At 49.9% G+C, this 13,053-nt stretch overlaps 1 protein-coding gene across 4 annotated transcripts in view; it reads right to left on the bottom strand.

Moving 5' to 3' along the window:
* Positions 1–13,053, bottom strand: part of BIN3 (bridging integrator 3) — a 57,905-nt gene that overhangs the window by 5,785 nt on the left and 39,067 nt on the right. For 3 of the 4 annotated variants that reach the window (XM_049865530.1, XM_049865529.1, XM_049865531.1), the window contains 4 exons: positions 12,792–12,832; positions 12,321–12,382; positions 5,525–5,661; positions 4,871–4,911 (listed from right to left, as the gene is read on the bottom strand). In XM_049865530.1, the coding sequence (XP_049721487.1) occupies positions 4,871–4,911; positions 5,525–5,661; positions 12,321–12,348 (206 nt within the window). In that variant the 5' untranslated portion in view covers positions 12,349–12,382; positions 12,792–12,832. The remainder of the gene's footprint in view (positions 1–4,870; positions 4,912–5,524; positions 5,662–12,320; positions 12,383–12,791; positions 12,833–13,053) is intronic. The other variant, XM_049865532.1, reaches the window with a different exon arrangement.

Here is a 13,053-nt window from a genome sequence, read left to right as displayed (position 1 = left end):
CAAACTTGATGTGGGAACTAGACACCTCAAGGACAAAAGGTCACCCATAGACTGAGTCTGAACGAGTGATGCCATTGGGAGAGCTGGCCTCACTGCTTTGCCTAAGGCAGTTGCTATGATGGAGTCTCAGTTGCTAGGGGAGCTCCTCTCCCTTCCTGGGAGGAGTGTGACTGGCAGCTGAGCAGGCATGTGGCTCAAGGGAGCAGGTGCAGTTGGGCCTGAGAAGCTACCATGGCCGCCTCCCCTTCCACCCCAACTGGACAAGGGCTACCAGCAGCCATCCTGATTCTCTTGCTAGAAGCGATTTGCTGCTTGGGTAGCCCCAGTACCTGAGCTTCCATTTCTACCTTGTTGGTTGCTTGGGAGGTGCTGGGCGAGTACAGGCAGAGATAGGACAAGAATGAAAAATGGGCAGCAAGTAGCAGGTGGAGAGTTTTCTTCCTCTTGCTACAGCCTCATCACTTCAAACTTGTATTCTCAGGAAAAGAGGGCATCATAACAAATAATGGGTGTGAGATGCTCTGGATGGTAAGAAGCATTCTAGAGGTGCAAGGCGGGATTGTTATGCAAGTGGTGAGGCAGCCCTTCAACGAAGGAGATGATACCCTCTGATTCCAGTGGCACTTGTGCCTTAGCTCATTCTCATAACTCCTTTGCCTGCTTTGTCACCTGGGGGTTTATGTCCAAGGGCCAGAGTCAGATATACCAGGGTTACAGATTTCTACACAATCTGAGGTAACCTCAGGTGATGGATGGGGTAAGAGTGGTTGTGTCCACATGATGCTACCTATCATCACAGGGCTTCTACTCTTCAGCTTTCTGGAACCACGACCATCTGTACTCTAGGGGAGGAAGTGGCTACAGTGGAAACTGGTTATGACTGCTCTGCTAGAGTCACCTGACCCCCCGGGAAAACAATTTCTTCACCAGGATAACTTCTGCCTCCCACACTAGCACCCGTCAGGATGCCATGGGAAGGCTCAGCTGGCTTGGCTCACTGGAGATGAGTTACTAACAAATTCCCACTTTGGTGGCTTTGTTCCCTGGGCTTTGGTATTTCTTAGGGGTAGGGGATCAAAGACTACAGCCTTCACCTCAAGAAAACAAAAATTCTCACAACTGGACCAACAGGCAACATCATGACAAATGGAGAAAAAACGGAAGTCAAGGATTTCATTTTACTTGGCTCCACAATGAACACCCATGGAAGTGGCAGTTAAGAAATCAAACGACGTGTCGCATTGAGCAAATCTGCTGTAAAACACCTCCTTAAAGTGTTAAAAAGTCAAGATGTCACTTTAACGACTAAGGTGCGCCTGACCCAAGTCCTGGTGTTTTCAATAGCCTCATATGCATGCGAAGGCTGGGCAATGAATAAGAAAGACCAAAGAAGAATTGATGCCTTTGAATTAAGGTGTTGGCGAAGAATATTGAATATACCATGGACTGCCAGAAGAATGAACAAATCTGTCTTAGAAGAAGTACAGCCAGAATGTTCCTTGGAAGGATAGCAAGACTTTGTCTCACATACTTTGGACATGTTATTGGGAGGAACCAGTAAGGTAGAGGGTCAGTGAAAAAGAGGAAGACCCTCAACGAGATGGACTGACACAGTGGCAGCAACAATGGGCTCAAACATAACGAGGATTGTAAGGATGGCACAGGACCGCGCGGTGTTTCATTCTGTTGTGCATGGGGTCGCTATGAATCGGAACCAATTCAACGGCACCTGACAGCAACAACAACAGGACAGGGGCAGGTTTCACACTCATCTCACATTAAAGGGAGGCAAACTAAGACATGGCTGGTGAAGGGGCACAGCTTATCTGGAGCTGGCTGATGAGAACGGTGGGACCAGGGCTTTGCAATCCATCCACCTCCCTATTTTCTACTCATGAGCCGTGGAACAGACTTTCCTGGCTCCAAGTGGCAGGCAGTGGAAACACCCATGGTGCTGTGCACGTCTGACAGCAGGAAACGCTCCCCTCCCCCCCCAGATTTGGAGTGTTTTCCTCCACCTTCAGATCAGGGCTTTGGGTGCCAGCAGGGGAGGGAAGCCAGCAGGGATGAACACAAGCATGGGCTGGCCCCCAGTGCCAGGGCCTCTCCCAGACATGCCCCTAGGACTCCACTGAGGTGCCTGCTGACTCCATCTAACAAGGAGAAGGATGGAGACGATGGGGACCCAGTTCTATTTGAGGCATGGAGGCCACACTTATCTACCATAAAGAAACAAGGCTGAGATTCAGACCCTCTGTGCCCAGGGACCCCTCTCCCTCCATCGATATTTAGTAGTGAGATGGAACAAGGGATCCCTGGTCAGGACTCCAGGATACACTCTGCTCTGCAGCTCACATGGCACCGCCTCCCGCAGGACCTCGCTCCCCTGCTCCTAAGCATCAAGTATATCTTCTGGAGAATTCCAACCTGTCTCTCTTCCTGCAGATGAGGAACCAGACACGGAGGAGTGGTGACTTGCCCGAGGTCAGAGGCTAGGTGGATCCGGCTGGGGCTGCCGGTCCAGCACTTGCCCACTCCGCGGCACTGCTCCACGCTGGCAGTTACTATACCTGGCTCCTTTCTTGACAACACTGTCATGGCCTCCCCACTAGGCCATCAGCTTCTAAAGTCGAACTACCTTTATCCTGGATTCCTCAAAGAAGGGAGGACAGGGTGAGGCCCACATTAGGCCTCACTGAAACTCTGACAATGCCAACTGCCCATTTCTTGCCTGTCCTAAGGTTTGATATCAAGCTATCTCCCCTGGGTAAGCGTGGGGTGAAGAGGGAGAGAGAGAGGGAGGAGGGAAAGAGGGAGGGAGGGAGGCCGGCTGGGAGGTGGGCTGAGAGCAGCCGGCCTGGTGGGGAATGCCTGCCATTCCTCAATCTGTGCCCACATAGCCGGGATCTTCCACCCACCAGGAAAAGGAAATTGAAAGCATCCCCATCCGACCATGTGCGCGCAGGCCCAGAGACTGGGGGATTAGAGGCCGAGCCCCCTGGGGGGAGGCTTGGGGGTGGCTGGGTGGCCATGTGGCGATGATCTTCATTAGAGGACAGGAAAGCTGCAGTTTCCTGTTTCCGGTGCTAGGGTCCCTGGGAGCCTCTCTCTTGGCAAGAGGAAGCAAATGGGGAGAAGGCAACAGGCAGTGCCGGGTGTCTGTGGTTGGAGGGGTGGGGATGCAGGGCGGTGGCCCGGTCAGGCCTGAGTCTGAGGGGCTCATACAGAGGTCAGCGGATTTGTTCAGGGAGACGGCCTGCCCCTCTGCCACTCACCCACCTTCCTGGCAGGTGGTGGGCTGCCATGGTGGTGGGAAGTAGCGGGGGTTTCTCTCCATTTGGCTCTAGCTCCAGAAGCAAGGGATCAGATTTCAAGGCCGCCTCTTTGGTTGTGAAATTGAGACAGCAGTCAGCCCCCCAGCTCTCTGAGCTGGTGTTCCCTGCTGGGCTCTGCCAGCTCTGGGCGCTGTGGCAGCTTCGGCACCAGCTCAGCTGACCCAGGAGGGCACAGCCTCTGGGACCCTGCAGCCCCCACCCAGAGGAGTCCTACATGGATGGGCATGCTCTGCCGGCCTCCAGCCGCCTGTATTATGAACCCTCTTTTCTGGAGGCCAGGACATAAAGCCACAAGCAAGCAAGCTTATCCTGACACCTTCTTCCTGACCCACCAGCTGGCTGGCTGTCACCTCAGCAATGAGCTCCTCATCTGACCCTGGAGTCTGGGGCCGAACAAGAACGAGGAGGGGGAAGGGGCTGTGAATACCCACTCTGGGGAGCCGGGGGAGGCCCAGGGAAAAGGAGTGGGGAGGAGAGTTTCTCGCCTCCCAGCCAGCCCTGAGCCTCCAGACAGTCCCTGTTTAGAAAGAACAGCTTTAAGAGGTTAGGAGAGCTTTGTCCTAACCCCACCCCTTGGACCTGAACACAGAATGAATAGCTCAACAACCTCCAAACACCAGGGGCTGGAGGATCAAAAACTGCTCTCTTCATCTACCTCCGGGCCCTGATCCAGGCCTAATGATAATTAAGCGGAGCCTCATTACCCAGGGCCCTGGTGAGGCAACTGCCAGGGACCACCACAGAAGAGGTAATAAAGTGCAGCTGCTGGACTGGAGCAGGGAGCCTTTCTAGGTCAGGGCGGCTTGGGCGAGGCAAGGGAAGAAGATGAAGTGATCCGGGAGCTTCAAGGCAATGCTCCTGCCTGTCCCCCCTGTACACTTCCCCCCTCAGGGGACTCAGGGAATAGGCCTGTCTGATCGCTGACCAGAGCCCTGCCTGACTGAAGATGAGTCCCACAGAAGAAGATCTGACCCTGACAGGCCATGAATTATGGGGCCTTCCCAGGCAGGACCAGGCTGCTGCTCCCTTCCCCATGTGCGGCCACCCCCACATTTCAAAAGCCGAGCGGTGCAGGCAGCTGCTCTCCCAATCCGGCTGAGAGAGATGAAAGGCCTAGCTCATCTCCGCTGAGGGCTGGCCAAGATCTCTGCTAGCTTAATTCAGCAAGCCCTGGTCTCACTGGTTCTCAATCACGAACAAAGGGAGAAATGGCAAAATGACCACTGGAGCAAAGTCGGGCCGCTGCGGAAGGATCAGAAGTTCCCTGCCATTACTTAGCGTGTCAGGGCAATCACCGGTGTGCTGGAGCAACCCAGAGCACCAACCCTTAGGCCACAGATCACAGAGCTGGCATCCCCAGTTAAGTTTCCCGTCAGCCCCTTTTTAAACCTGGGGACAGGCTGGTAGCAATGATATTTGGTACCCAAGGGGCAAGTGGATCTGCCTCCCCTTCAAATTTCTGGTATTCCCACCTTTTAAATAAGTGCCCTGAGCCTAGTTCTGAGACCCTTAGTCCCCAGATGACATTTACTCACTTTTTTAAGGGTTCAATCACGGTCTTTTGGATCTGGTTTACCTGTCAAAAGAAAAACCCGATGATGATAAAATCGGGGAGAAGTCAGGCCCTTCCTAAAAGGGGAGGCTCCAAGTTCCCCAGAAGAGGCAAGACGCCTGTCAGGGATCCCCCGAGAGCCCTGAGCAGAAAGGAGACCAGAGCAGGGCAGGCAAAGGTGTGGCACCACTAACTCTGCAGCTGGAGAGAGGCAGGGGTGGCAGCTGGGGACAAGAAGCCCTTTCCCTGGCCCCTGGGCAGTTTTCGTCCTACTAGCTGCTGTCTGCCAAAACTTATGACGGCCCCGCTCAGTGAAAAGTGCTGTGTGGACAGCTATGAAAAGCTGTTTAGGCCCACTCGAGGGGCTGGGGGCTAGAGGAGCTGCCCTGAGTATTCCTCATGGCCTCAGAGTGAGTGATGTGCGCTTATGGGAGCCACGGGAAGCAAGCAGTACTGAAGCAGATCAGCCAGCAAAGAATTCAGCTTGGGCTCACAACACAGAGGTTTCTCAGAGGGCTAGCAAGTCCAAAGAGCAGACTGAGCCCTCCATGTGAGCACACCAGCAGACAGAAGCCAAGAGTGGTAGAAAGAAAAGGAGGTACTGCTCCTGGCCGCCAAAGGCCAAGACCCCAGTCACCTTCTCCTGGTTGAAGGCATCCATCCGCTTCATGGCTGTATCCAGGGCTGTCACCATGTTCAAGAATTCCTGGTCTTGCTCACAGAGGGGATTGGAGAGTAAGTCCAAGGATATCTTCATGGCAGATTTTGACATGGCTGTAAGAAGTAAAAGCTCAGTGAACCTATGTGTCTTGAATTGAATTATGTCCCCCCAAAAATGTGTGTATCCATCTGGGCTGGGCCATGATTCTCAGTATTGTGTGGCTGTCCTCCATTTTGTGACTGTACTTTTAAGTTAAAGAGGAGTAGGGTGGGATTGTAACACCCTTACTAAGATCACATCCCTCATCCAATATAAAGGGAGTTTCCCTGGAGTGTGGCCTGCACCAGCTTTTATCACTCATGAGATAAAATAGAAGGGAGCAGAGAGTTGGGGGACCTCACACCACCAAGAAAGCAGCACTGGGAGCAGAGTGCATCCTGGACCTGAGGTTCCTGCACTGAGATGCTCCCAGACCAAGGGAAGGCTGATGACAAGGACCTTCCTCCAGAGCCAACAGTGAGAAAGCCTTCCCCTGGAGCCAGCACCCTGAGTTCGGACTTCTAGCCTACTGGACTGTGAGAGAATAAACTGCTCTTTGTTAAAGCCATCCACTTGTGGTATTTCTGCTATATATAGCAGCACTAGATGACTAAGAATCTATGAAAGGCTAGGCTTCAAGGTCCTCTACTCAGGGCTGCCTGCCCTCCCAGGGCCCAGGGGCTGGCACCCAGACAGTCTCCGCCAATGGCCGTAGATTATAAAAACCACCAAGCACTACAGAGGTATAAGACAGTAATCCTTACTATATGGTGATCATTTCTGGCCATTTGACACTGTTCCAGGTAATTCTTTTGAGTAGCTTTACCTGCTGCAATTACTTAATTTTCCACTCTACGGACTATAATAGAATCATCTGGGAAGCTGTAAGAAATACACATTTCTGGCTCCAAAGATTCTAAATCAGCAAGTCTGGAGCCCAAGAATATGCATTTTAAAAAGGCTCACAATGAGTTTTGGATGTGAAACTTGGTTTAGGGCTTCCTTACCAATAAGAATAACATAGTACTCTAGTTTACATCAAGGGTTGGCAAACTTGTACTGTAAAGGACTAGAAGTAAATATTTTAGGCTTTGCGGGCCATACAATTTCTGTTGCAACTACTCATCTCTGCCTTGTAATGTGAAAAGTCACAGACAATATGTAAATAGTGAGCTGTGATGTGCTCAATAAAACGTATATACAAAAACAGGCCAGATTTGGTCTGCAGGCTGAAGTCTGCCAACCCCTGGCTTGCAAGATCGGCAAGCACGCACTGTCCTATTTAAGGTTCAAAACAACCCAAGAGACATTTTGGGAAGATCTATTTTGGTTCCATTTTATTGATAAGACAAGTGAGGCTCAGAAGGGTTGGTAAGTCCTCTGAGGTCATATAGCTGGCCAGTGCTGAGCCAGGACTAGACTCCAGGTACCCTTCCTTTCAGGTCATGCTCTTCCTGTGATCTTGTCTAGAGAAAGCAAGGGGACAGGCCCCAGGATCCTCTGGTGGGAAATCACTGCTCATTTTAAAAAGAACTCTCTGGTAGCATTTCCCCAAGGATTGAGGCTAAAGCTCTGTAATTAACTATGAGGCGAACCTTATTTTATGGACTCTAAGACCAACTTTTCCACATATTAACATCTCTGAAATCAAAAACAAAAAATAAAATCAAATGGTATGTCCAGGCTTAATTGGCAACATTTTTCCCCCTTTCTTAGCAGTTGATACGGTAAGTGTCAGATTAATATTCATACTACTCGTTACTGTGTTAGACAGATGGGGGACCCGGAAGTCACACGGCAGGCCAGAGGCAGGGATCGACACCTATTGGCAGCTTCGGTCCCATGCAAGTTTTTAGGTCTCGATTATTTGCAAACAAAATTCTACAGGGGCAGGGAAAGAGGCAGGAGAAGGGTCGTGCTTAGTTGATACCGTTGTACTGGTTTCAGTGTATGTCGGGGTGTTTCTCAGGAGAACACAATTTTTTGAATTTATTTCTTACTACTATATTTCACTGAATTGAAGACACTATCAATTTTAAGACACATCATTACTGTATAAACCCCTAAGAAAGGAAAAAACACTGCCAATTAAACCAGGACACACTGTCAGATGTTATGGTACCTTGATTTCAGAGATGTGAAGATGTTTAAAAAAAAAAAAATGTCTTACAAAAAAAGTGCCTCACAGTCAGTAGAAGGAGCCCTGGTGGCATTCACGGTTAAGGGCTTGGCTGCTACCGCAAGGCTGGCAGTCTGAACTCACCGGTGGCTCCATGGGAGAAAAGACCTGGTGATCTGCTCCCACGAAGATTACAGCCTACAAAACCCTACGGGACAGATCTACTCTGTTATACTGGGTCCTGTTGAGTAGGAACCGACTTGATGGCACACAACAACAACAGAAACAGTAAAAAAAAGGTCCAACTCATACTTAATTACAAATATGGCCTTTCCCTGCTACTTCATGGGAGTAGCATGTAGCCCTAACCCTGACCCTCCCTGAGGAGTGCTTGCCCCTTCCACTGTGAACTGGGAGAAGTAGAAGCCGGAGGGGCCCTGCCTCACCCAGGCAGCCCTGAGCGGACAGTGCTCAGGTAGCACCACTCTGGGGTCTCTTGAATCTGGGGAGGTGCTACAATCAGAGGCTCCTCGCCCACCAAGGAGGGCAGAATGCGGGAGACTTGAAACGTGAACTTTCCAGAAATGTTGAAGCAATGGAAGGAAAAAAAACAAAACACTTTTTGAAATCTGTAAAGTGACTTTGTAGGTTTAGGAACAAACATTATGTGTAGCTTGATTTAATTATGAAATGGTGACTAAAGCATAATTAAAAGACAATAAAAACCTGGGTAAAACCGAAAACGTTTCTGAAAATTTTCTCCTAGTAATTTTTTTTTTTCTTCTTCAATACTTGAGGGAAAAAAAAAACCCCAAAACAAAAAGTCCTGGAAGGAGGTTGGGGGGAGGGGAAGAATTTCTTCCACAAAACCTTCACCTCTTCATGCCTTGGTCTCTTCCTTTCTTTGCTCAAACCATATGAAGTCAAAGGACTGAGTCTGCTCAGGCAATCAAACACTGGCAAAACAGAGTCTGGAGCCCCATCCTGGTAGTATCATCACGTTCCGCCTGTACAGCAGATTTTGGGGCAAAGCACGGTGCTAACAATGTCAACATAACCATGGCTTCCGTTTTCCCCCAGCCCAAGTGTCCCCTGCCACAGCTCACATTCCTAATTCTGCCTCTGTGGGGACTAGCGGAGGGGGCATGGTCAGCCTAGTACAAACTAGGAAGCTGGTAGCCTTTGACCTTAGAGAAAGCAAGGCTGCAGACTCCACCTGGGCCTTTGGTGTCCTTATGCAGCCTCTAGAATGTAAGAGTCAACAAAGACCTAGGAGAGACAGATCAGTCTGAGATAACCTTGTTTTGGAATGGCAGCCTGGGATTTTAGATCTTGTCCAGGGAGTTCAGGAAATTCCAAGACCAGGAAAGGTAAAAATTCCCCTCAATTATCTGGGTCAGTGATTCTCAAAGTGGGTCCCTGACCAGCAGCATTAGCCTCACCTGGGAGCTGGTTATAAATGCAAATTCTCACGCCTCACCCAGATCTACCAGATCAGAAACTCCAGGGGTGGGACCCAGCAATCTGGGCTGTGACAAGCCCTCCAGTGATACTGATGCCACCAAGGTGTGAAAACCACTGGCATGGACCATCAGGCTCTGGTCCTGTGATCCAATAGGAAACCACTGTTTCAGGAGGGCTTTCTCTGCTCAGGCTCCAGGTCTGAGTACTCTGAGGCTGACTCTAGAAGGTCAGTGTCCTACGCTCCTGAAGTCACCAATTTAACCCTGATTTCTTTGTTGGAAAACTAACACCGCATGAATGCCTGGAGTTCGACCTGATTCCAAAGCTGCTTACTATGAAAACAACAAATCTTCATTTCACTGACACGCTGACAATGCAATTATCTGAAGAAGCAGGAAGGAAAGGAGCAGTAGGTGACAGCGACACTCTTACTGGAAGGGCAGTGGGGAATGGTAAAGAGAGATGCAATCCAAAGAGCTCAGGACTGAGTAACTGCAACAGTAACAGATGAACTCCCGAAGAAAACACTTGGTTCGCTACACAAATAGTCTGGAGACGCTAGAGGCAGCACTTAGGTACAGGTCATGTTGAGACCAGCCCAAGTCCTCTGGACCAACACCAACATTACAGTCTACAGCACAGACCAAATCAGGCAGCAGTCCACACACAGGCAGTCAGCTCTTACTCGGCTGTGGTGGCAGTGGCTGCTCCCAGCGAAGGAAGAAGTATTTACTTCATTATCAGCTTTTCACAGTGCCCCTTGCAGGAAAGATGCATGTTTATATAAGTAACTGGCTAGGCCCTAACATCTGGGTTAAAATGGGAACAAATATACAATCACTGCCTCTATGAAGGATGTATCAAACTCTTCTTTTTAAATGATAATACCAGGAGGGATCAGGGTGGCCCCCAAGTTCCACCCTTAGGTGCCCATTGCCCTGGAGATGGTGACACTGCCCCCCATTTTGACTTTGCCTATGAGGCAGCCGTGCCAGTACGGAGACAGGCCAGGCCTCAGGAGGGAGGGCTATTTTGACCCACCTTCTACCTTAGAGGGGCAAAGGAGTGAGTGAGAAATGTGGGCAGGCTTTTCTGCCCTAAGACAATGGACTGAATTTGGAGAAGAGGGGCTGGACTGAATTCAGTTCCCTCCTTTATAAAATGGAAATCTTGCTTGTCCTGCCAATCTCAACTTCAGAAGAGATAACATAGGTGAAATTTCCTTCACCTACGCCATCAGACAGGATTATCACGTGGGTGGTGTGGCCTAATGGATTTTTTTTTTAATAATTTTTATTGAGCTTTAAGTGAAAGTTTACAAATCAAGTCAGTCTCTCACATATAAACTTATATACACCTTACTCCATACTCCCACTTACTCTTCCCCTAATGAGTCAGCCCACTCCCTCCTTCCAGTCTCTCTTTTCGTAACCGTTTTGCCAGTTTCTAACCCCCTCTACCCTCCCATCTCCCCTCCAGACAGGAGATGCCAACATAGTCTCAAGTGTCCACATGGTGCAAGTAGCTCACTCCTCATCAGCATCTCTCTCCAACCTGCTGTCCAGTCCAATCCATGCCTGATGAGTTCGCTTCGGGAATGGTTCCTGTCCTGGGCCAACAGAAGGTTTGGGGACCATGGCCTAACGGATTTAAGATGGATTCTCAATTCTATTACTACTTCTCTTGAACCTTAGGGTTAGTGTGGACATCCTCTGGGGGAAAAGTCTGCTTCCACCTCAGGGCCTTTGCCTGTCTTCTCTGCTTGAGGCACTCTTCCTTCAGCCATACTTGCACGGATTACTCCCTCATTCCTCTGGGACTCTGCACAAGTGACACCTCCTCAGGGATGTCTCCCCTGACTACCTCACCTAAGGCAGTGCCCTGTCACTCTCCAGCTCCTTAGTTTCCATCATAGCACTCACCACTACATGACACCACAATACATATTTATTTATTAATTTATTGTATGCCTTCCCTTCTAGAATGTAAGTTCCTGCCTGCTTTAGTGGTGAATCCCTGGCATTGAGACTTAGGCCTGGCACAAGCAGGTTCTCAATCATTATTTGTTAAATGAAAGAAGATGGGCAGCCCTGGGAACACCTAAGTCTCTTTTAGGTCCCCATTATCAAGTGACATGTTAGATAAGTCCCTCCCACTGTAACCCAAAGGAGGAGCCACTGAGGTGCACTCAGTTATGTCCTGGCAGCCTTGCTGCTGCTGACAATAACGATGACGATGATGATGATGATAGTGGCTAACACTCACTGCGCCTCCACATGAGGAAGCTGAGGGACCAGGAGCTTAGTTAAGTTGTCCAAGGTTACACAAATGTTGAACTTTTGGTCAAGTTCGTGGTGTTCTAGGGGGGGAAGGTTGAGGGCATCCATTTGAGCAAAGGCCTTGAGGAAGGAACCCAAAGAGAAGCTTCTCATTACTCCCAGCTTGGCCCCTGCCACACTGTCTGTGCAGAAGGCTTCCTGGTGGTGGTCTTTTTTCAGAGCCTCCTTTATCTCTTGGCTCCTGGTTCTAATTTCTCATTTCAAACAAGAACTCTGCAACCACAAAACCTCTCCAAGACTACAGGCTGTTTCCTAGCACCTATCAACCGCCACTTACCAAAGACCCTAATTCTAGACCTTTCAGTGCTCCTAGTAAGGACCAAAGTATCCTGAGGTACTTCTAATGCTACACTTTAACCCATCCTCTTGTTTAAACATACAGAATTTCCAGTTCCTGTCACCCCCAGACAGCCAATCTCACTGGTCCCAGGAGGCTCTTAATTTCTGCAAGAATAGAATGCTATGCTTTTTGTCTCTGGACAGCCTGAGCTAGTGGCCCAGATTCTGAGGCAGTGGAAGCATTTGCAACTATGAGCTTTTATGTGCTGCAGTCATATCTCTAACTGGAAACTCAGGAGAGCCTCACACTTGGCCCCTAAAGCAAGAGTAGGCAAGAAGAAGGTTTGTAGACAGTGGGGAGTGGTGATCTGATAATGGAAGAGTGACCTGAGGCTGCTTCTCAGGGACACTGTTGGGGTATCTCCTGAGTGTCACTGCTTCAACATTAGCCCTTAGGATGATCGAGGGAGGAGTGCATCCACCTCTGCCCCTGCCCCTCTCCATGCCAGCCGTGGGCAGACGAGCCACCTACCCACATCAGCATCCGTGCTCTTCTTCATGTCCTTCTGTAGTCTCTTGGTCTGGTCTTCCAGCCTGCAATGCAGAGGCACAGGCCTGGGTACCTGGCACTCCCAAGTTACCCTGGCCCACTTTCTTCCCATCTAACTGAATTAAGCCCAACCTGGCACCCTAGAATGCCTGCCAGGGAGAAGGAGCCCTTTCCATAGAGATTCTTCCCACCAACTAAAATGCCACTACAAGCTCTGCACAAAGCAAGTCACCCAAAGGCTACGAGTTACCAGTTCCCATAGAGCCGTCTGCTGGGGGCAAATTTCTGGCAGCTTAGTGAACTGAGCTACCCTCTGCCCCCAGGGTGCTAACGGGCCATTTAGGCAGCCCACTGACTGGGTGATGCACAGATGTGGCAGTGCAGGAGCAGACACGGCAGCAGGCTCTGGCCCTATCTACCTCTCGCCTCACCCTTCTGGGGTTTCACACTCACTGTTGGAGTTTTCCATACTCCCTTTCAAAGTCCCTCTCCACCTGCAACAAAAGAGATAACTCAATCATCGGAGAAATGACAACATGGTGGAAAAAATCTCCCAGCTTACTGAAACTCTCTCCACACCCCGCCCCCAAGCCTGCAGAAAACAATGCCGTCCAGTTCATACAAGCACCAACAGATCGTTAATTACACAGTATCCCTATGTTCTCAAATTAATTAAGCATTTGACTGAGGGAGAATAAGTCCCCTCCCAGATGGG

The sequence above is a fragment of the Elephas maximus genome, chromosome 22, assembly GCF_024166365.1.
Source record: "Elephas maximus indicus isolate mEleMax1 chromosome 22, mEleMax1 primary haplotype, whole genome shotgun sequence".
Classification (NCBI taxonomy): domain Eukaryota; kingdom Metazoa; phylum Chordata; class Mammalia; order Proboscidea; family Elephantidae; genus Elephas; species Elephas maximus.
The sequence above is the reverse complement of the archived record's forward strand: the minus strand, read 5'-3'. Positions and strand labels throughout refer to the sequence as shown.